General features: G+C 39.9%; 2 protein-coding genes across 2 annotated transcripts; both read right to left on the bottom strand.

The window, feature by feature from the left end:
- Positions 1-2,157: 2,157 nt before the first annotated feature.
- camkk2 (calcium/calmodulin-dependent protein kinase kinase 2) lies at positions 2,158-20,594 on the bottom strand. The gene is made up of 18 exons (XM_083929219.1): positions 20,548-20,594; positions 15,290-15,583; positions 14,614-14,955; positions 12,696-12,743; positions 10,872-10,925; positions 9,219-9,270; positions 8,910-9,043; positions 8,605-8,641; positions 8,410-8,431; positions 8,130-8,218; positions 6,898-7,097; positions 6,582-6,635; positions 6,417-6,490; positions 6,165-6,252; positions 5,061-5,192; positions 3,891-3,994; positions 3,648-3,701; positions 2,158-2,950 (listed from the first exon to the last, which is right to left on the bottom strand). Exons 2-18 carry the CDS (start codon positions 15,515-15,517, stop codon positions 2,878-2,880), a joined length of 1,785 nt encoding a protein of 594 aa, XP_083785345.1. The 5' UTR covers positions 15,518-15,583; positions 20,548-20,594; the 3' UTR covers positions 2,158-2,877.
- A 1,032-nt stretch (positions 20,595-21,626) lies between these two features.
- snrpd3l (small nuclear ribonucleoprotein D3 polypeptide, like) lies at positions 21,627-24,523 on the bottom strand. Its single transcript, XM_083929918.1, has 4 exons — positions 24,408-24,523; positions 23,387-23,527; positions 22,308-22,500; positions 21,627-21,856 (listed from the first exon to the last, which is right to left on the bottom strand). The coding sequence occupies exons 2-4, from the start codon at positions 23,510-23,512 to the stop codon at positions 21,792-21,794; spliced, it is 384 nt and encodes a 127-aa protein (XP_083786044.1). The 5' UTR covers positions 23,513-23,527; positions 24,408-24,523; the 3' UTR covers positions 21,627-21,791.

Raw genomic sequence — 24,523 nt, 5'->3', positions numbered from 1 at the left:
ACACCGAAGGGGAAGTAAATGTCTTGTTTCCCTCAAAGTAAAAACTTTATCTTTGATCAGTGGTTCCCAACCTTTTTCCTTAAGGGGTCCCTTATTCTGTCATTGAGTAAACTTACGACCCCTGACTAAGTGGCATATTTTATGGATATTTCATATTTTATTCGATGCAAAATATTAAAAGTAAAGCACAATTGCTAAACTGTACAATAAACTAAAAAAAAAGTGAAAATAAACTCTTGGAAGTTTGTGTAAAACGAGCATCTGAAATTAGTTTTCCTGTTATTTTTTAGGGGCTTTTAATACTCTGAATTGCTTATTTATTTTAACATACTTTCCTAATGTAGGATGAGGCTGTTTAGCAGAGAGGGAAGTGTGCTGTGAATGTAGCTTGTTTTCAGGTCTTTACCATGCCCTTATCCTGTTTATATCTCACATAATAATCCAAACTTTGATAAAATAACAATTTTATTTAGTTTTCTTCAGACACGGATGAAATGCTGAGATATACTGTAGATCAAGTGTATAAAAAAAAGAGATTAAAATCAAGAAGGCCTTGTGCACCCCAAGTGAAGCTTTGGCCACTTTGGTCAGGACCCCCAGGTTGGGAACCAGTGTCTTAGAACAATAGCAACTTACATTGTGTAAGAATGTAAAGTCTCTTTTAATGTCTAAATGAGGAAACATTTCACAGTTTGACACAAATTGAGGCATTAATGCAATTAATTCTCTCTGTAAATCATGGCCATTAAAAGATCATTGGCTATCATTATGGTGTTATATCATTTAAAAGTACAGTACTACAAATTTTATGGAAATCTAAAGCCTGTCTGCATTTGTTGCGCTGCACAGTAAGGAGCACAACTTAATTAGTTCTTTCTGGAAAACACATTGGGTAAGCAAAAATAAATTAGAATCAGTCAACACCATCCAGCCACTGTACGTGACAATCTGCCAGGGCGTACCACTGCACCATACAGAGAAAGACACATCATGTGCATAGTACTAGTCTTAGAAAACAGACAGCTCAGAGTGACATGCAAGTAGTTAGTAAAAAAAAAAAAAAAAAAAAAAAAATCCAGTCGTTTCGTTTCTTATAGCTAAGTAATTAGTGTGTGGAAGCATTAAATGTCATCATTAATATTGTGTCATTATTCTATGACGAGATACATCAAATGCCTTTATCTATTCTCACACTAACATATCTGAGAAAACAAATGAAAGGTCAACAATGGGGGGGGAAAGTGGAAAATGCTAATTAACTGCTTTGGGATTATCTACAGTGATAAAGAAGTACTTAATTAGTACTGTACTATAATTCATTTGAAATATTTGCAGCGTGGCCTATTCCTCTATCCTCTGATCAAAGATGACAACGTTTTTTAAGTTCAACACTGAAGATATGTCATGCATAGATTTGTACAAAAACTCTGCAGCTGCTCTATGCTTCCATCTCAAAACTTACTTCTGTAGCCAGCTCTAATAGCTCAATGAAGAACAAATAGTTTAAAGGTTTGTTTTCTTTCAATCACTGTTCTATACTCTACAAAAAACGGACATAGTTTTTGGTGTCCGGAAAATGTGCGCTATTAAATAAACACCAGTAATTCTTACAATACAAAAACAATAAAACAAGAGCATTCACAATTTCAACTTGAGGTTCAATAGTCATTATTTTCTGTTTTCAGTCTACATATAAACATCCGCTTTGAGAAGTGAAACAAATACATGACACTGTTGAAACATGTGAAACTCTGCTCCTCAGAATCACAACACACAACCTTGTTAGTCCAAGTAACTGGAGAGTGACATTTAAAAAAAAAAAATAATTATAAATAAATAAATTTGAACCATTGCAGAATATGGCAACAGAATAATTTTGCATCAACACTGTTTTTCTCATACGCATTAGATCAGTACCTTCATTAACCCAATTTATTGTAGCGCTATGAATTTAAAAACATATTGCAAGCGCCTCAAAATCATATGAAGACTCACTAGAAGCACTAGCTTTGCAAAAGAGAAAAATCCCATCTTTTCCATGCAATCTCGTATGGAGTAATGATGAATTTGATTGTTCACAAAGCACTATATCAGCTGTCATTAAAGCTTTCTATTGACTGTAGTAAATGGGAATCTTAATAAAGAGCCAGACAAAAAATACAAAAAACAAATGTGTCTATGAGCGTGCAAAGGTTTATAAATAGCTTATGGAGTGTTTGCATCGGGAACGTAAACACATGCATTCAATGAAGTAAACATTTTTTCACTCCCCTTTTTTCATTTTGGGAAAAAAACTGTACAGATTCTTTAGTCTTAAATATGTTACAAAACTGGGCACTGCTATTCTGAAGCGGAGTGAACCAGACAATCATTGTCAAGAAACCTGCTCTACTGAAGAGAGTGCAGAGGTGATGGTGAAGACGACCATCTCTCCCCGTAAACCATCACCATCGCCTGTTCCCTTGCCCTGTATACCTGAAAGATTTGTCGAGTGAAGACAAGGAGAAACACAAGTGACTAGACTACAATAAAGCACAAAAACTGTACAGTCGAAGCCTGAGACAAAGCATGCCAGGACTATAAATGCATGCGGGACAAGAAGAGGAGAGTGTGTTGGCCGATAAAAGCTGAAGACAAGGTTCAAGGTTCAGGAGGATCCTCTCATGGAAGCTTCCCATGGGACAGTCTCAAATCCAGCAACCCAAAATTGAGCCTTGAGAATGCAATTAACGCTTTAAAAGTGTTGTTCTTAGAGCCTTCATTTCTCTTTTTTTCCTGCGCCCGCCGCACTCGTCCACCTACTGGGAAATGTACACAGGTGTTTTGCTGTGTGCTTGCAGGCGGGCAAATACCAGCGCACATAATAAACCATCTGCATCAAGAAAGAGCTTCATCCTCTCCCACGTAGGGCAGGTCCATACTCCTCATGCCTTCACCGCTCTCCTGTTTCCTAAGTAACACGCCAGAGACACAGCATTAGTTATTATAACACAGCTACAGGGCTGCCATCAGTCCTGTCTCACTGAACAGAGGCAGGGATGGGATACTGTTCTATACCATCTTCAATCTGCAACCAACCTTTTTATTGTTACATCATATGAGGCAGCGAGCACTATGGAAAAGCTGCTGGGCAAGTTTGCATATCATACACAAGGGGTAACTCAAAAAAATAAAGAAAAGGGAAACCATTGGGAGCTTTATATTAAAGACGTTAATCATTTATGTCAAGGAGAGACACAAAGAACTATTAGTTTACAGGTCTTTTTGGATAAGGGTTCAAAGTGCTTCATGCAAAGGAATGAGAAACAACATATCAAGATAAATTGATGCCCTGGGCTCATGATGAATGAGTAAATGCTACCTAAAATCAAAACATTACCTTGCCATCAGAGGGCTGCAGGTCGGATTTGAATCCAGCTATGTAACATGTACTATAGACTCTCAAGCGCAGCACAACATTCCCGAAGATGGCTTGTCCAAACACCTCTAAACTAGCACAAGCTAGTTTACACACTCGATGCACAAGAGTATTTGACTTTTATAGCCATAATGGGGAATAAAGCTGCTTAGATCATGCCGGGGGTCTTAAACTTTACTTTAGCACTAGAAGTACCACAGCAGGCAGGAGTTGTCCTAAAGTTGTTTACCTTCTTTGGTTACAATGAATGTAGCAGTATCTCACTTTGCCTGCTCTGCCTTTCCTGCAGGGCACAAATGCAGAAATAATAACGGGATACTTGACAATCTGCAGGACAAACATTCACTGGCTCTGCTCTATGAGAGTACAAAGGGGACCCGGCAGCTCCAAGTAAGAATATTGTTATGACAGCAGCACACTGCTATGATTACTTTGAGTTTGAGTCTGCAGTGTGTCTGTAAACAGTCCTTACGTAAGCGTTTGCCCTGGAGCACACAAACTGCTGCGGTCCTCTTTACGGCCCCAATCAAAGGGATTCCCAAAGGAGCGCTTCCTTAGCATAGTTCTCACCAGGATCTGAAAAAGAATACACAAAATCCAAAAAGGATGCTCAGAAATGGAAAGAACAAAAGCTTCACTATCAGCCTGAACACAAGATTTTTTTTCTGCCTCGAGGACCTTCAGCCTCTTTACATCGGGCTACTGCTCTAACCATTCAGCCACCGGCCGCCCCCTATTGATTCTTTTTACCTGACAGACTGCAGCGCGCACGTGAGTCCAGTGCTGCGTGGTCACGCGTGTCAGCCAGAGGGTTACTGAGTGATTTGACTTCTGATAAGGGGAATCTTGTTAAAAGTATTTTATTGTTGTAACATAAATGTGTTTTGTTTGTATTTTGTTTGACAATAGCTGATGGTATATTTAGAGCTGTTTCACTTTCACTTTAACAGCGCTGTGTCAGACTGTGTCGGATTGAAGCATACATTCAAATGAAATGATGCTGATGGTTAAACAGTAGCAGACTGTTGTATTTCTATACGACGATATGACTGCAATATACTTGTAGAAACTAAATGAATATGTGAACTTGAAATTATCCTCCTGTACTGCTCCTGAAGGTGACATCATTTTGGGGCGGCAGTAGCTCAGTCCATAAGTGACTTGGCTGGGAACCGTAGGGTCGCTGGTTCAAGTCCCTGTGTGGACCATATATGGAGTGTGGACTGGTGGCTGGAGAGGTGCCAGTTCACCTCCCGGGCACTGCCGAGGTGCTGTTGAGCAAGGCACTGAACCCCCAACTGCTCGGGGCGCAGGTCACTGGCTGCCCCCTCGCTCTAACATCTCTCCTCAATTGCATGTATAGGTCCTGGTTGTGCATGTGTGTATTTCGGGCCTGTGTGTGTAACATGTATGATAATAAGAGTGAAAATTGAATTTCCCCGTGTGGGATAAAAATAAAGTAATTCTTCTTCTTCATCTACAGTTGTCATGCTTCTCTCAGGACAGCTGAACTGATGACAAACTACCCATTAATGATATTTGACTTAATGACACCAGAAGCAAAAACAAATTTGATTTTGGCATAACTGTTGTTCATCAATATAAATGTTTTTCTGAGACAAAAACAAGTTCATAAGCTCACCACTGTAGCCAGGCTGGGGATGTGTTTAACCGAATTCTCCACCTCCTCTTCGGTCACCTCAATCAGCATACAACAGTTGTCATCCTCCGGAGGAAGAGGCTCAGCGCCGTGCCTCGTCACCCATGGGTGCACCTGGACACAAACGTGAGCAGTAGATCAAGTTAAGCTATATAGGACACAGGTGACAGTCTTTTTGACAAACACATTACGGACGGACTTCCATGAATAATGAACTCTACAAAACAGATCTGAAGCTGACGAACAGCAGCATTTCAACATTAGAAGATCTCCAACCACAAAAGGTATATATTACATATACACCACAGTTCATGCCACTGAAATATCACTAGAACGGTGTTGGGGTTGAGAAACGACGTCTCAATAAACATACATATGAATACAGATAAGTATTAACAAAAAGCTAATTAAAAACTAAATCATCATCAGAAGATAGCGGAGAACATTCACAAGATAGCGGATGGATTCAGTGCAGACTGTTACGGCTGTGAGGGTTGTTTGTTTGTGTTGTTGTTTTTCTTTGTGCTCCCCGACTGTAGGTCCCGCCTTTCCGCACCTGACATCGATTCCAGCCAATCAGTGGGGCCTTAAAAGGAGGAGGCGATCTGCCCTTGCTCTCTCTGATTCTCTCACCTTCGTCATTCCCTGAGAAGCGGCTTCGGTGGCAGAAGCTGTGTGTTTTTCTACAGCTGTGTGAAGCTGTGTGTGTTTTGTTTGTTTGTTATTATTTAATATACCTAAAGGTTAATAAAAACTTATCTTGCCTTTTAAAAACAACTGGACCTCGACTCCTTACCCCCGGGTTATTATAATTTTGGTATCATTATGGTTTTGTGTTCGTCCCCGTTCCCCTAGAAAACAAACTGGGACGTAACACAGCCAATGCATTCCGCCTCGATTGCTCTGCACATGGACAAGCATGCAGATGTGATTGATAAATACCACTCAGACTACAAATGGAAACTAAGACCCCTTCTGCCACCCAAATCTTATCTACAGATTTTACATTCCTATGCAGAATCACATATCAAATGTGCTTAAATGCAAAATAATGGAAACCAGCAGCTTAGCTCAAAGAGTGTTTACCTTAATCTGTGGAATTGATATTCGGGTCTCGGGATTCTTGTCCAGCATTTTCAGCAACAAATCTTTGAGATCATCTGAGATGTCAGCACTGTTGAGACAGAAAGAATCACAGCAGCAGATTGAGTTATGCTTCAATCACAGTAAAAGAGTAAAACACCTGTTAAAACCCAGTAAAACAGCCATTTAACCATATAATCAGCCACTGGGCAGTGACAACTTGTTGAAACAGGATGATGGAGGAGCAGAACTGACCGTTCAGGTAACTCCACGGGTTGTGTCTTGATTTTCTGATGAAGACTAAGGATGCGCTCGTCCATAAATGGACACTGTGAATGAAAGAAAGACCAGCAGATTGTCATTCGGGAGAAACTCCAAAACCAAACAAAAAAACCTATCTCTGCCAAAGCGTGTGCTCACCACTCCAAAGACGAAGCAGTGAAGTGTCACTCCCATGGCCCAAACATCCAACGCCTACAATATAAAAAAAAGACGAGACGAAGATTTTATGTTAAATTGTTTCATAAATGTATGATACTTCAAATCTACAACTGCACAGGCAAAATGTTTTTAATTCCCAGAAAAATATTGAAAAAACTCAGACAGTATGTTCTATATGAATACTAAGAAAACTATAGTTTTCATACAGATTTAGTTACAAAACAAAAAAACTTAACGTTCATGCACGTCTGAAAATTATCCCCAGAGGGCGCCAGTTAGCCATTTGTCCCTTCACCTTTCCAGAGAAGTTCTTTCTGGTCTCAGAGAGCGCTTCAGGGGAAAGGAAAGCGGGTGTTCCCACGGTACTGGTCAGGAGAGCGTCAGCGCCCTCAAACTGGTTGCTGACTCCGAAGTCTGCTATCTTGATGTGTCCGTCTTCTCCCACCAACAGGTTAGACGGTTTGATGTCTCTGTGGATGATCCGCTGGTAATGCACTGTCGAATTAAAAAGATTTATATAAAAAAACATTATTACAGCCACAAGATCCTGTTTGAGGAATTCTGTGAGAGATGATGAATACTTTAAGAGAGGGGGTCTTAAAATATCATTTTAACATTCTCAGAATTTTAATTTTTAATAGTAAACAAATCAGTGAATGGCTTGATGGGATAAGATAAAAATGGCTTGGACCTATGTGGACTGGATAAATCGCTGGCACTTGGATAAAACATTTTAGCGATTACAGCCATCACAAGGTATTTTTTAACCTACCCAGCCGTGTTCACTTATGATCACTAATAATGAGAAAGAATTAAGGTTCTGTCAGTTTCAGTCTCCCTGGTTCAAAGCCCTCTCTCCTTCCCTCAGTATTAAGTCTCCTGGAAGACATGTCGTGCAAAACCTCTTCTCCTGAGCTGAAATACATTAAGAGCTGATGTGAAAGGAGCCTTGTGGGTGGCTAGAGTCAAGAGCACAATTGTGTAAATGGCATAGAAGAATTGTCAGATGAAGGCAGATTGCGATAGAAAAAAAGGTCATATTTCTAATTTAGACGTTCACAAGTCTTTATATAATAAACCTTTATCTCTATAGGGGGCACAGAAGATCTTATTATTGCAGGCAAGTACAGCTAATTATGGGATATTATTGTGTAATAGGCGAACAGAATTGTTTCATTTCAAGAAGGTAATTAAATGTATTGGTAAAAATGAGTGTCTGTCTGTTAATAATAAAGTACCAGGTATAAAAGAGTACATTTTCATAATATACGTTGGAGAACTTGGAAAGTACCAAGTTTACTTCTTTAAATGAATTAGAAGTTAGAACACAAAATTAATCTGAATTTGAAAAGAATCTACTGTATATCAAACTGCAGCTGGATCAGTATTGAATCAGCTTTAAATCAAAGTGTGTCCGGATGCGTAATAAATCAACTGAGAAGGACAGATGCACACCTAATCACCCAATTCTTAATGCTCTACCATGCAGTCACAGACTGTGTTGAAAAGGAGGTTTGGAAGACTCACAATACTCGATTCCCCGGAGCAGATCTTGGAAGTAAAAGCGTGACTGGTCCTCACTGAAAGGTTTATCTGTCGGCACCTCCATCACAGCCCTGATGGATTAACACACACACACACACACACACACACACACACACACACACACACACACACACACACACACACACACACACACACACACACACACACACACACACACACACACTCACACAATTAGCAATCATAACTAATTAGATTGAGCTCATTAGTGACAAAATCATTGCCGTAAAAAGGCTTAGCTTACCCTTGCTTGACCAGCTCAAACACTGAGACAGAAACACAGATGAGGTTAGTGACGAAAGCTTTTCAGTTACAGACACAAACTAAAAAAACAGATCTTTTAAGATGGGTTTCAAATATATTTATTGCATGTTTGCTCTCTGTATGATTGCATGACTGTGTTTGCGTATATGTATGTGTGTATCTGGCCACAACATACCCATGTACAGATGGTCCTCGCTGGGGTCATCCAAAACCTGGCACCATATCAAAGACATCACACACACGCGCACACACACACGCGCACACACACACACACACACACACACACACACACACACACACACACACACACACACACACACACACACACACACACACACACACACACGCCTGAAATTAAATCTACTACGGAATGGAAAAACTTTAATTTTTAAAAACATTACAGATATTATGACAAACTATTCTGTTTCAAAACGTGTAAAAAATAAATGAAAATAGCCTAAATGTTCTAAAGGCACCTACCTCAACTAGTTTCACCACATTAGAATGGTCTAGCTTTTTCAGGATGGCAATCTCTTGATAGACCCGCTCCAGAGGTGCTTTGGGCTGAGGGGGACCCTCAGGGATTGCTTTGGCTCCACGTGGGGGAGGTCTCCCTGATTGAGGAAAAAGGGACAATGCAGGTGGGTATTGATGACAGATGGTATAGAAGGACATAAAAGGACAAAAGACAGCGTTTCTATTGGTATGCAGTGTTCATGTACCACTGGAGCATTATTAAAGACTGTGCTCTCTGCTGTTTAAACCATCTGCCATTGGCTCCAGACTTACGTGGGAAACCTGCCTGCCTCATCAGCCTCTTCTTGGACAACACCTTCATCGCCTACAGGAAAGAACAGGAGACAGGTTTGGATAGAGGGGTTGATAAGAGAAAAGGGGGTGGGGGAGCCAAGTGGGCAAGAGATCCAGAGAAATGGTGAACAGAAAGGTAGACAAAAAAGAGCAGAGTGAGGTGATGCATGCACCCACTCACACACCTACGGATGAATATGAAAACTCTCCTCCTCACCTTGAACATCCATTGTGTACTTTCTGTGACTGCTAACACTGACTAGCATCATCAGCACAAAAGATTATAAAAGCTAGACTTACAAACGAAGAACCCTGACGCAAAAAGGTGAAAATGCATGCATGCATGTGATGTACATTGCTTTATCATACTTCCTTTTTTACTTCATCTGAAAAAACAACAACAGAAAATGTCGACTAAATCCATTAACAGTAATGTTTAACTGTAATTTGGAAATTAAAGATTAAACATACAGGTGTTTTCTGATAGAACACATGACAGTAGACAATATAAGGACACAATGTATAAAACAAATGCACGGCAAACACATTTCACAAACTAGTATTTCTGAAACACTGCCTTATAAAACTAGAGTGTAAATAGACACAAAAAAGATGCAAATCAAAAATCAAACAATTTATTTTTGACTGCCAGAGATCATAGAACGGAGGTAATTAGGGATGGTTCCAATTTTTTTAAGTGGGGTTGTATGATGTACTGACAAAAATTGTAATTTTACCTCGCAGAACACAGGAGTTGCTGGTCTACTGTTGCCTCGATCAGTTTGTTTGGGGTTTTGGGAAATTCAAACTAACCCTTTAAATCACCAAAGTCACACAAAGCACAAACCAACTAACTGATCAAGGTAGCGGTAGGCCAGCAAATTCTGTGTTCTGCGTGGTAAAATTACAGTTTTTGTCAGTGGGATCTGGTGGCATCAGTTCCTCATTGGAAAGGGCTGTCTGACGGCAAGGTAAAGTGGTGAAAATATTCTAAATATAGACCATCTACCACCATCTACTGTAGGTTATACACTGACTACGGATAAGTGCCTCATACAACCCCACTTCAAAAATATCTGATCTTTCCCTTTAAGATTGGCTGTCTCTGCTCATGGATCTTGGACAATTACTAGAGCTGACAATCATCGAGGCAGTGTTGAACAAAGAGTGCAGTGTGTGACAGCTACATTGTTCAGTGGATATTTTCCCTGTTCTTGGTAAAAATACTTTTTTCTAATAGCCCCAGTTCCCTCAGTTATTATGGCAATAATATAATCGCTGAATGCGACATGTGGTCTTTGTCACTTAGACTTAGAGGGAGAAATATTAAAATAATCCCCATGTCATTGCCTGTCAACATCATGCAGCTTAATGAGAACTGCAGCAATAATCATGAACAGTAAACACAAAATCTCAAGCTAACGTGCTATTACAGCACCCAGTGAGGCACAATTAACTGGAGACATTTTCATATGTGGAGGAATCAAATGAAATCACACAAGTAAATGTTACACAGGGGTTTGATTATTATGAGGTTTATCTGTGCGTCTGTGTGTGTGTGACAAGTGATAAGGAATGTGAGACAGTTGGGAAGAAATCACATCTGTATTTGTATGCGCATGAAGAACTCACATAGTATGTGTTGTCATCCTCATTGTAAGCCAGCTTGACAACACCATAGGAGCCCTAGTCCAGGAATAAGTAAAACAGAACAGAAGTCAATAAAGTGAGATTGAGCAGCTGTCATTCTTCATGTGAAAAATAAATATGAACTCTGTGAGCGAAGTAGTATAAATAAATACACATACACGCAGGACACAACACACAAGGGAAGTGCGTGGGCTGACAGTGTACACGCAAAAAAGAGAACCAGATGCTTCAAAGGGAGAACAGAGAAATTCAAATCATCTCTGCCTCTCTCTTTCATTTTTTGATTTCAGGCTAATTAAGGAAACTGGATCGGGTTTATGCTATCAAGCTCCCCTGCCCACACAGAGGAAATTCAGGATAAAAACTAGGCCCAATTAGTAGCCTGTGTGCACAAATTCATGCCAAAACACAAATAAGAGAGAGAAAGAGAGAGCACAGGATCAGTTCCTGCTGGGGGGGGCTCAACACAAAACCACACACATTAAAGGAACACATATTATGCTCATATTCAGGTTCATGTTTGTATTTTGTGTTTCTACTTGATCATGCTTTAATTTTCAAAAAACACTATTTTTCTCATACTCATTCATTCTGAATCATGACTGTATAATGTATGAAGATGGATGACAGGCCTCCACTTCCTCCCACTGTGGAAAAGTGAAGCCAAATTATCCCGGATACAGACGCTGTCACTTTGTAATATTGCAGCCACAGTCTGTGCATTCGTGGCCGCGTGGTATTGAAGTCCTACCATACACCCACCCGACCGATTGTGACTCAATCACAACTGTCAATCGTTATGTTTCACCCCGTTGTGACGTTATGAGGAAAAATCAACAATTAGACAAATATTTTATATTGATAAAAAAAACGAGTAAGTGTAATTCCAGCATATTTGCATTTCATGGTCTTTTTCGGCATGAATATACAGTCCAAACAAGTCGATTGCGGAATACACTGGAGTTCAGTTCAAGAAGGAAAGCATTGAAGTGAACTCCAGGATATTCGGTTATCGACTTGTTTGGGCTGCCTCTCAATGCCTCTCAGTTGACTGCTAAAGCTTGTAGCATTGTAAAACAACAGGCGATTAACCAAAAAAACTGTCTCTATGGGTTATTTGATATATATATTCATGGCGTAAAAGACTGTGGAATGCAAGTAGACTGGAATTACACTTTAAATGAAAGAAACCATCTTTGGGAATAATTTATTCAACGTGTACTTTGATTTTTTAGTTTGGTCCATGTACCATCCGCTAACACGAAGGGGGCGGAATTTATTACCTTAATGCAGCCAGCCACAAGGGGGGCGATAAATATGTTTTGGCTTCACTTTTGGGGAGCTGTTAAGCGTCAATCTTATTATACAGTCTATGGTCTGAATATACCCGCATTCACCCTCTGCCAGAATATAATGAGCCTGCATGTGACATAAGTGAGTTTTTCACATGTCCCCTTTAACGTCTACCTTCAGAAAGTCACAGAAGCCACGCGCATTCTGTCTTATGAAACCCACAATCTAAAATGTGCCGTCAAGTACACATACACGTGCACACACAATATGCACTCAGCTTTGAACAACCTTTAGAGAGTGCTATTTATATCAGCCTCTCACCCATCTTTCCAACTCTCTCATGGCCTGGTAGTTTACACAGAGTTTAGGAAATGAGGACAGCTGGGAGAGAGGATAGTGGAGACTGTCCTTGATGATATGCGCTACTTGACAGACATGCAGTAGGTGGAGGGGGAGAAGAAAAGTGGAAGAGTCAGTGAAAGGGAGCAATCAGTGAGCTGTCTCTGATGGTACCTTTCCAATCTCATCTTTCAGCTTGTACTGGTTGAGTTGAACACAGTCCTTGAAGAGAAAGAGAGGTAAGAGAAAAGAGAGGAGGAGAAAAGGGTTTCTTTTCAAATTAAATCACATCTGCAGTTAGATATCTAAGATACATCATGAGCATTCGTACAAAATCTGCCTTTTCTTTCCTGAGAAAGCAAAATGAAAATCCTGTTTATTAAATGTCCCTTAAAGGTCCCAAATTTTTTCATGTTATTTAATGGTTCATTCTTGTGTTTGGGGGTTTCTTCTAGAACATGTTTACATGATTTAATGTTGAAAAAAACATTATTTTTATCATACTGTCTGTCAGAATATACCTGCATTCACCCTCCATTTTAGCGCCTGTCTTTAGGACCCCCTCCCCAAAAAGCCCAGTCTGCTCTGATTGGTCAGCTTTTCTGCATCTGCAATCCCAGCATCTCTGCAGTCATCATCGTAGCCAGGGAATGACTATAACGGCACTGTAGCAGCACTTCTACCAACTGTATATAAAGTATAGTTGTGGCAACACAACCATACAGAAGTCCTGATGGCTCGTTTTAAAGGCCATTTCTGAATACAGGATGTGTGCCTTTCTTTGTTCCCAACCCCTGAACTAGACTATTGAAATGCCATAATAAAAAGTGCCATTAAAATAGTAGGATAATGTGTGAATATAGCATTTAGAGGATTCACACTGACCAACAGCATTGCTTGACATTTCACTTAAAGGTATGCCATTCACCTGACAAGGAAGTCTCTGTAAATATTTAAAAATATGTCAGCTAATAAATCTTTATGTGTATATGAGAAAGCACAAATCTATATAAGGCTCTAAATACTAAGCTAAGCTAATTATCTACATCTACATCTACTGAGACCGGGAGACCTTACCTTTGTATCCACAAAGCTCAGTCTTTACCAGTGTGCTGCTGCTTTTAAGACAAATGCACAAGTAGTTCTGCTTACTTTCAGGCGAGTATGATGCTGATATGTTGATAGCCAACAGATGTTCAAGGGGAACAATAGCCTGCCGTTGAACATTGTTCATTTATGCGTAAAGCTTTATGCAATGCAGCGCTTAAGGGAATACAGATGGAGACCAAAAATTATATTATCGCTATTATTATTACACTGTAGCCTCATATAAGCTACTTTCCTGTGATTTTTTTCATCTAAAAATTAAAGGTTGAATATGTAGAAATTTTATTAAAAGCTGTATTTAAAAAAATAATAATAATACAGCCATGGGGCATTTTGAGGTGTACAGAATGAAAGTATGGCTTTTCCATAAAAAATATATTTAGTCTGAATTAAAAAAAAAAAAATTACGGGTTTGACAATGATTTTCTGCCACGTTCTGTTTCCATTGTAGCGGCCAATAGCGTTGGGCATTGCAGGTTGCCAGGGTTGTCTGTTGTTGGGTGCAGCTACTGTAGGCTGGCATTGGGTGAAATGGAGTTTGCCAATCCTTCAGCTGCATTATTTGTCCCAGCAGCTGAGTGACCAGAGACGGGCAAAAACCAGAGTCACTACAGGCCAGGCATTCACTCCATGGACTGAGATAAAGGAGTTCAATGGCATTAAAACATACGCCGAAATGGCTAAGTTTCTTCTTGATCAGTAAGCTAACTTTCATGTTTACTTAGCTGTAACGGCTAATGGTAGCAGCTTATGGTAACTGTCAGTCAAACTCCTCTGCAATACTTGTTTATATGGTGTGATATGGTCTCTTGTAGGCTACTGGGCCGGGTCTGACAAACATGGCAACCTGAGTGATGGAATTATTTTCTGTTGTTGCGACTACGATCTTGAGACACACATATTTTAAGCAGCAACATCAGCCTCTAAAAAGTCTTTTAAAACATCCGAATCCTTAACACTGGAACTGTGTTTGGCTTGACCATACCTGGAGGTCTGTGATGGAAACACTGTGGGACTCCACCGTGGGCCGACGGGGCAGACGCGGAGAGGAGTGGGGTGATGTGATGGGAGAGTAGGGTAATGACGGGTAAATATAACGCCCGACCAGTCCCGGAGAGCTGCAGGGTGAAGTTGTAGGTTGCGAGCGCTCCTGCAGAGATAGTTTACGGTCTGACAGGTTTAATCTTCCCCTTTGCTCTTGGCTTCCAGGATGGAGAGCCTCTGACTGGCCAACTGTGTGGGACAGCAGGTCGCAGGAAGGAGTCCGGAAAGATGCTGCCACAGAGGAAGCTGGCTCTGGCGTTTCAGAACTGTCCATTTCTTCAACCTGAGATATGAATCATTGAAGTCATATTTTAATTGTATGCGTGATCACATATTAAATGTTGTCTATGTATGTATTATTATATGATGGTCGATATGTAGCATTTGTCCGATGTATCGACTGTATATGAGACAATACAGTGTGTGCTTATTTTCCAGCTGACATTCTGAATATCAATACAAGGCATTGGTAAAATTTAATACCAACTTTGCCTCTCTTCTATTTTATATTAACACTGCAAAAAAGAAAACTATGGCCATGTAGCATTCTGTTAGGTAGAAACCAAAATGTCCAAATGGGCTCCATCTCTGTTACACAGACAAAGTTTTCATCTTACCTCCTCCTCCCCAGCCTCTCCAGTCGACCTGCTGGGTTCGTACTCCGTGACCACGATGAGGGACTCCATGGGGTCTGGTGAGGGCGTTTCAGAGTGGGTGTTCAAAGGTGGAGCGGGACAGCTGCACAGCAGATCAGGCAGAGGTTGTGAGGGCTGTGCTGGGGGCGCATGACCGCAGGAGGCCGGCGGCTCAACAGAGGGCCAGGGGTTTACGTGACAAGGAAACATGGTGCCTCTTCACAAAGATTGACAACCACTGCTCCATCAGATGGGAAACTCTGGAGGAAATGGTGCCTAAGACACAAGAGCAAATTGCACATGAAAAATTACACGTGGAGAGGAACTGCTGGCCTTTCAGACATCTACAGCTCTATCAGTAGGTGGATCCCTTAAAGGATGTAAATTACTTTGACAGAGCATTCATTCTGCTATATTTGGACAGTGTCCTCCTTAAACGGCTATCATAAAAAATGTACTGCTCTCTTGAAATTCTAATAATAACCTATATTATAAAACCTTGTATTCTCCAAAAGCCACCTCTCTCTCAGATGACGACTCCACTTCCTTCTTTACTGACCCGGTGACAGCCATACGTTGCTAATTCACAGAACCACCCAACCAGTGTATTTCCTCTGGTAATCTGATAACAATTTTTAGCATTTCCCCCCTCTCCCCCCTCGAGCCTTCTCACCTACAGGTGATAAAGCACGCGTTTTTGCTTTATTGGTTTTCAGCTATCATTGAGTCCATCATCACATCCTCTCTTACAGAATGGAACGGCAGCACAGACACTCAAAGTAGTACCGGTAGTAGTAGTAGCAGTAGCATACTCCCTTTACTATATCAATGCACATGCGTTTGTCTGTTTTACAGCTGTGGCCACACGGCAACTGCCTTAAAAGCAACTGTGAAGTGGAAGTCCAGATAAACAAAAGACTGAAGGGTAACAGTGTATCTCTTTAGCCACGGGTAATATAGGGCTGGTATGAATCCAAACGGCAAAATTGACATTCAGAGCTAATGTTTAATTATATTTGCACGCAGCTGGAGCACAGTAGATGAATTAAACCAAGTTGTGGGAGTAATGACAGGGTGTGGGAAAAACAAGCAGACATGCTATTCACCAGCTGTAAACATAAGTAGATACAGCTCTTTCCATATGGAACATCAGTGGAGTGAGTCTGGACTAATTACTGCATGAAAACAGGTCTTGTATCACAAACTTCAGCAGACAGATTTGACGCTTCTATAAAAGCACGGGTTGAGTCTGCTTTGAATGTCAGTTATACAACAAGGTTAATTATTACATGTACAGCATCTAGGCCTAACCAAAGCCTTTTTTTGCATAATTTCAAGAGGACCATTTCCATCTCCAAGTCCACTCAGCTTATTATCTGCTCATTATCCTTGATGGAAAGAGAGACACGGACGGAGAGAATCTCTCCTGATTTCCATCCCGGTTTTGACAGGATTGTGGCACAGTGTGTGGGAGCTGAGTAAATCTCACAGACACAGGAAAACAAAGGGAAGCCATAAGAAAAACAAGACAGTGGGAGCTCCAGCCAAGTAGAGAATGAGGGACCATGCGTGGGACGAGACACTCACTCCAGGTGGCCTCTCTACCTCCACTGCCAGGAGGTTTTACTGTAAAATGGCCATTACAGAAAATATTCCATTGTCATAACTGGGCCAAAATGTTACTTTTTCAAGCACACAACATTTGCCAGCCAAATACCCAGTGTCAAATGCAAAGGCTACAGGTTAAAAGTTTTGCTTATCTATAGGAGATACCTCCTCAAAGTCTGTATATATACCATTGTGTAATGTATTTGCCTTGTATGACTAAGTTGTCCTGACTATTCTTAAAAGCAGACACTCTTGTGGACTTTACTGTTCAGTTAAAATGATCCTGGTTCATTCTGCTGAAAAAGGAACCCCTCAAAATCCAGTTTGGCTTTAAACACACAGTATCACTAACACCGAAGTAACACAATATGCCCTGATAAGTGAACTCTGCCTCAGTGGACTAGAGAAAAATATAGACCAATGACCCTTGATGAAACTCGCAATGCACCAGCTACAGTGGGCTTTTTATATCCAGAGAAGAGAGGCAACTTACCAAGCGTGACCTACTTTGATCTCAGATAAATGGTAAGGCTAACATCAAGGCCCATTTCCATTCATATTAAGAGGTTTATGTGCAGTTTCTACACTGGCGATGGGTAAAAAGCTTTGACATGATGTTATCACTTATAGTAAGACGCACAATAATATCACACAATTTTATTCTCCACCCAGCAGGGTTTGGAAATTAGCTCTGAATATCAATCAGACAGTGGTTCATTTAGCCTATGGTGGGGTAATGTCTGCAGTCATTGTCTGGCCAGCAGGGTTTGCAGTAGCACGAGAAGCCAACAAAAGGTAGCTGAATGCCAGCTGAGTTTCTCACAATTTTGACAAAACAGTCACTATTTGTGAAGTCAGTTTCTGGTCACAGCAGCTAGAAAAAGAACAAGCAGTTAGATGTGAGGCTTGTGAAATACAAACCAACAGCTGCCGCCAAGCTCCAGATGCTGTACTGCGCCCCCTTATCTTAACAAAAGTCACATGACCTGACCTTCACTATCTGGACAGGAGGGGAGGGGGAGAGAGGAATTATCAGAGCTTGCCGGGGGGTCCAAGCCGTGTACAACATTAATAACAACACAGACACGGACACGTAGACATACAAGCACAGCGTGGGGGCCATCTGGAGCAGAGGAGGATCCCTAGCTTCATTAAAAGATCAACAGGGCAACCCTGTTAGTGATCTGCGGAGCCACGCAAGAGATAAGCTGCTGTAAATGGAGGGATGAGCGTCCTCAGCCAACTTAACTGTAGCGCTATCACACAATCACTGCTGAACATGACTGAGATTCTGAAACATCTAATTGGTGGTCAACATACTCAACTCAAAAATAGACCAAAATTAGTCAATATTGTGAAATACTCTTCAGAGTTAATCACCCATTATCCACTTTGGATCAACCACAAAAACAACCACAACCACAGTTGATATTAGGGCTACAGCTAAAGACTATTTAATTATAATCATCAGAAAATGGTGAAAAATGTGCGTCACAATATCCAAGAAGCTAAGCGAAGGATTATTCAGATTCTGACTAATAATCTAAACAAAATACAGAATAATGAACATTTGTAAAATATTAAAATGGAACCAAATCTGTCAACAAGGGCCATCTGGGAAAAACATACAGTGCTTTTAATTCTCCCATATGAAGACATAGGATTTTGATCACCAGCAGAAATATGAGGTGGTCCATTAGAAGTATACACACCACTTTAAAGGTGCCAGTTTTCAACTCCTGATACCACTTTATACGGTATTTTTAGAGGTCTTTAAACATCCCCAAATGATCAAAATACTGAGACGGTAATAGTGAAAAAATAAACAACATCTGGGCACACGTAGGTCGATTTTGATTGCTATGTTTTATAAGTACATGTTAATACAGGATTCTTAGAAGGCTACACCAATAACAATGAACACAAAACTGTTTACATGACAATCAATCGCACCATTAACTTACTTTGAGGATAGGTATTGACGCTGACGCAATCAAAACATTAGACCAGTGGTTCTCAAACTTTGCATATGACGTACCACCTCAAAAAATATCAGGCTCTCTCAAGTGCCAACACTAAGACCAATGTTCAAATACAACAACATAGGCCGATACTATTCAGCTACGGACAGGAAGGTTTATTTCTAATCAGAAGAATATTTATTGTTGACTGTCTTCAGCCATGATTTCAGTTTCAGAAGGACTGCTCTAAACATTCCCTTCCTGATGGCTCCCATTTGGAGCCACGTCTGCAGTGTTTTTAGACCAATCATTTTACCTCTGCTTACTCTCTTCCATCACAGTTTAGCTCGTGACTCATGAACATGGTTAGGTAGCAGGCTGATATTGAAACAAAAAATATTACAGGAAATGCTAAACATATTTTACATTACATTCCATGGATCTCAAAAGTTGAAGTACTGTCTTTAGAAATGTTGCAGTATTTTTATAGTATTATATTTATTTAGTAATTAATATTTCCTTTTTTTTATTTTGGAGATTCTTTTGAGTACCACCAGTGGTACAAGTACCACAGTTTGAGAACCAGTGCATTAGACCAACTCTTATTACCTCCTTTTCTTGCATCAACTCTGCAATTTCAGAGACTGGCTAGATGAACTTGTTTCGGTGATCCACATGGAGAAAACGCGGACTAAGTATTAAAACATCAGCAAAAATGGGAAGAATTTTTGCAACCTCTGGAAGCGAATTGATTATACTTGTTTTTATTTATTTTATTTTTTTGCCTGCCTTTGTTTGGTTTTTGAATGCCTTCTATTAGGCATTTAATTGACTAACTACATTAATTATCTAACAAGCTAATAATCATTGCCTTTGTTCTCTGTATACTTTTACACAATGGTGTGTAATTTATGGTTATGTTCAACCTTATTGGACTTTACTATTATTTGTTTAGTTTTTATTGTATTTGTGTGCATTTTTGCTCTGTTAAAGCACTTTGTTAACTGCTGTTTTTAAAGGCGCTATACAAATAAAGTTATTATTATTATTATTTATGGGTTTTAGTCTCCTTGATCTGTGGTTAAGATGAACTGGGCATACTCGTACCTCTTCTACCCTGTGTGTGTGTGTGTGTGTGTGTGTGTGTGTGTGTGTGTGTGTGTGTGTGTGTGTGTGTGTGTGTGTGTGTGTGTGTGTGTGTGTGTGTGTGTGTGTGTGTGTGTGTGTGTGTGTGTGTGTGGGTGGGTCTGGGGCATTTTTTTTATAGTGTGATCATATGCTACCAAAAAAATGCCAATTCAACTATAGATATATTTTTTAAATCCACCCCAAAGAGCTATTTTAGAAATACAAAGAACAACGTTTTATGTTTCCTAGTGCAGTAATGAACTCACAACTGAGAATTGTCACAATGACTATGAAAATGACCACGAGTAAACGCCTATTCGGTCTCAATTCAGTGTGCCCGTCGTCTGAGGTCCCGCCACAGCTAACTGAGCTGTAAGCTTCAAAGCCACAGCACTCAGCTAACATTAGCAGCTGCCTCATCTGTCAAGATACAGATGTTGTTGGGCAGGAGTCGAGGATGCTACCGCGACTGAGTAGTAACGTTAACAACGCTGCAGAAGACAATACAAAACGAACACTGCTTGTTAAAAAATTACACCTTACCTTAACGTGTTACTCGAGCCTTACAAGTCAGAATAGTGACATTGTTTCTTCTCCTCCTTCGGCTGCGGTGTTAAGTGGCGCCTCTGCAGTCGGCTAACGTTAGCGACAGTAGCAGACGGATGCTGCCGCGACGGACCAATCCAGCGGAGCACACAGGTCCCGTGCTTCACATGGAGGAAGTGGTGAGGAAACGGGACAGTGTGGTGATTTAACGGTAACAGTTTCAGCAATTATGCTTCATAACAAAAGTTGCATTCACTGATGATGTGTAGACTACCTTTTTAGTTTACTCACGACCTCAAAATAAAAACACATTTCATGGTTGTCGGGGGATTTCTGCAACGAGCGCTTTGTGACGGCGGGCGACCCACTGTGGTGCACTGGAGAGTTGCATCCGGGAATTAGCATCTTTGTTGAGCTTTTACATATTTAAAGTCAGCTCATAATTTTGTTTAAAAATACATTAAATAGCATTATGCCTAAAAAAAATCACCCCATAATGGGTACATGTTCATTAAGTAGAATGAAATAGTCCTTTAACCATGTTTTTTTTGGTTTTATTTAAATTTGTATTCACTTACTTTTTGTGATTATTTTATCTAAATGCCATTTTATGTTTCTTTCCCAAAGCTTGTAATGTTGCCTTTAAAACACATTGGATAACCTTGTTGTTGAAAGGTGCTACACAAACTTTCCATGCACAATAATTAGTAATTAAATGGCTGCCTGTTTTGTGTTTCCCCCCAGATGCACTGAAACTAATCTGTTGAGCTGGTGACCCATTTCTCCCATGTCCAGTATCACAAACTGACAAATGTGCATTGGTTTACAATTTCAATGGCAAACATGAGCACATTTTTTTCAGACATTCAAATTTGCAAAATGTCACTGACGCACCTTTCCCATTCTTCCAAATACATATACATTTATACTGTCCTTACTAATAAATAGCAGATAGGTGCCTGCGAACTATCGTGATCAAATGAAGAGGTTCCCACCTGGCAACCAAGTAAATGTGATCTTTAGTGAGTAATATCAGTGATATGCAAGTTCAGTTAACCGGGGGACAGGACACATCGAATTGAAAGTCAGTTTATTTTCATATAAAAATGAAAGTAAAGCAATAAAACGACAAAGCGTGGGATTGCAAAAAAGATTCCAAAGATATCCAATCCAAAGAAGACAAAATTAAAAAAAAAAAAACAAGACTATACAACGCAACAATCTCAATACAGGTGGAGCAGTTATCGCCTCTTCTGGAAGATGTTTCCTCTTCCCATTCCACCACGGCCTCGACCCCTTGCAGCCACTGCGGATAAAAGCAAGGAAAAGACAAATTATACCAAAATGACAGGTTATCAAAATCCCCATGTGTTTCACTAATTTTGCCATAGATCTGCCAAAGAGGTGAATAATACAAATATGCATTATAGAAACGCGTCAAAAATATCCCAGTATTATACGCTATCTTTGTGAAACGAATACGTTTTTGTCAGATGTTGAGACAAGTCTAATTTTATACCCACGGGAGAAAATATTGGGTACATCTTAAAATACATATCTATAATTAAAGTGCATCATGACGGATGTGTCAGAATGTGCGAAAATGATTTCTTTCCTTTTAAGTTTGAGTTCTGATGCACAAAAAAATGATTCAATGTGTGAACTGTTGAAATTTAGTACATGGATATTTGTATGAAGTTAAAAACAAGCCAGCGTCCTTGGACATGTCTTGGGAGATCAAAACACTACACACTCACCTTGTGCTTTGAGAATAGCTGCCTTGCCCCTTCCTGCACCGGATCCCTGGTTCTTGTTCTTCATACTCTTTAACATAGGAGCATTCTTTAACATGTCAGGTAAGATCAGGAAACGGATCTTGCTGCCACGGATGTACACCTGCTCCAACTGTGCCACCCGACCATCACGATAAGTCACTGTAATATTGGACATCTGTGGAGACAGAAAAAATGTGTAATAATAGCTACGCAATAAATTAAAACCACATGGTTGGAAGACAAACTTTTTATCATTACAGTAAATTCAACATGAAGTTCTTAGACTAGAAGAGGGAATGCACTCTGCTCTGTTTATCAACCACTAAAAGCCGACCCGACACACAAACTGCCAACTTTTACATTATGGTAGCAGAACTGCCCGTAGAGAGAAGGACAGAGACAGACTGCAGCACCCGCGAGTGTCTGACATTGGGGGAGAAGGAGAAAAGAGGGGGGAAGCGACAGACTCATGGTCACAAACCCTTGCATATTTAACTAGTAGTTTCAAACAGTCATCGATCTTGGAAATGAGCAGATGAACACAAACAACACTAGATTCGGTCAAATAATTATAGTTAACATTTGCATATAAAAAGCATACATATGCAAAGCAGAGGATTATTTGGATCATTCTTAGCAGCTGGTCATAGTAAAACTAGTGAAAATTAAATGTAGATTAAAGATTTGTAGGAAAACACTTTCAAACAAGAGTCAATACAATTCAATGTCAATTGAATTTTATTGTAACTATAGGGCCAAATCATAACAAAAGTTATCTCAGGACACTTTACAGAGAAGACAGACCACACATTTTTATGATTTAGATAGACCCAACAATTCCCCTGTAAAGTACGGTGGCAACGAAAACCTTCCCTATAACAGGCAGGAGCGTCGGACAGAACCAGCTCTATGGAGGACGGACATCTGTCTTGAGAAACTCACAATAAGAGTATAAGCTGCAACTTTCCTTAAATCTCACGCTCATTTTATTTCTGTAGGCTTATTCATCACATGTATTTACTTTAGCACCAAGTCAGATGAGATTGTTATTAAGGACTAACCTGGCAGTTCATGTTGTCCTCAGCCTCAATCAGCTTTCCTCTGTACACCTCTCCAGTGTTGGTCTCACAGGTCACAATGTGTCCCTCTGCCTCGTGCAGGACTTTGATTGGTACACCGATGGACATTTTTAAACTGTGTTCCTGAAAGAGAAAATTTTTAGTTATTTTTTTATTAAGAAAATCCTTTCACAAACATGTCTCAAAATTCTTCACAGTATTATAAAAGGATCAGGAGCAACAATATAATAAACAAACAAAATAAAAACATACAAACAACATCAAGAAAGGAATGAGAATAAAGCTAGGGCTAATTCATATTCTTCAAAAATGTTGAAAAGTATCCCTACACTTCTTATTTTCTTAACTTTAGGGATTTCCTGAAAAACATGCACTGTAGGAATTCTCATAAGGATATCAGTCACCAACATATTTTCTAACAATGTACCTTTACTTCAAGATATTTTGAAATTACTTATGTTTTAGGTTATGTGAACTTCAAAGAAAACACAAATTGTGGGGGTTAAATGATTGTATTGCTTTAATCCATTATTTGCATCTCTTTAGCTTTAAGGTAATGCATCGGTCTAAATCAACTACAGCTTAACGTGTTACAGTGAACTACCGCAGTGATCACAGACCTTAAGTGGCTGAATGCAGGCCTTATAAATATCACCATTTTGTTTGGAAAAGCAAAGACACTTGGTCGCTAGCTGATTAGCTACATTAGCTAACGTTAGTCCTACGAGAATTACAACAATACACACTAACCTTACCGAATAAGAGTTGATACCCCCCCATACATTATTTTGAAATAGTTACTACAAACCAAACATAGTGAAAGATAAATACTTAATTCAACAATAACATTTGATATTTACTGAATAATCTTTGCCTTCGGTTAACGGCCGGAACCGTGTTAGCCCACTGAATGAATGAGCTCTTATGAGCAACACGGGCAAACACCGCCATTAGGTAAATTAAGTGATAATGCTATTTTTGTCTAATCTGTTAAAGCGGTTACCTTGTGTCTGTCTTGGAAACTGAAATATTCGTCGTTTTTGTTTCTTCTTGAACAACACTGCAACGTGCGTTTGTCGCTATCGCGTACCTTTTGGAGCCTTTTCCGCCTACCCACAA

This window comes from Echiichthys vipera, assembly GCF_963691815.1.
Source record: "Echiichthys vipera genome assembly, chromosome: 16".
NCBI lineage: Eukaryota > Metazoa > Chordata > Actinopteri > Perciformes > Trachinidae > Echiichthys > Echiichthys vipera.
Note: the sequence above shows the minus strand (reverse complement) of the source record. Positions and strands in the feature narration are given on the sequence as shown.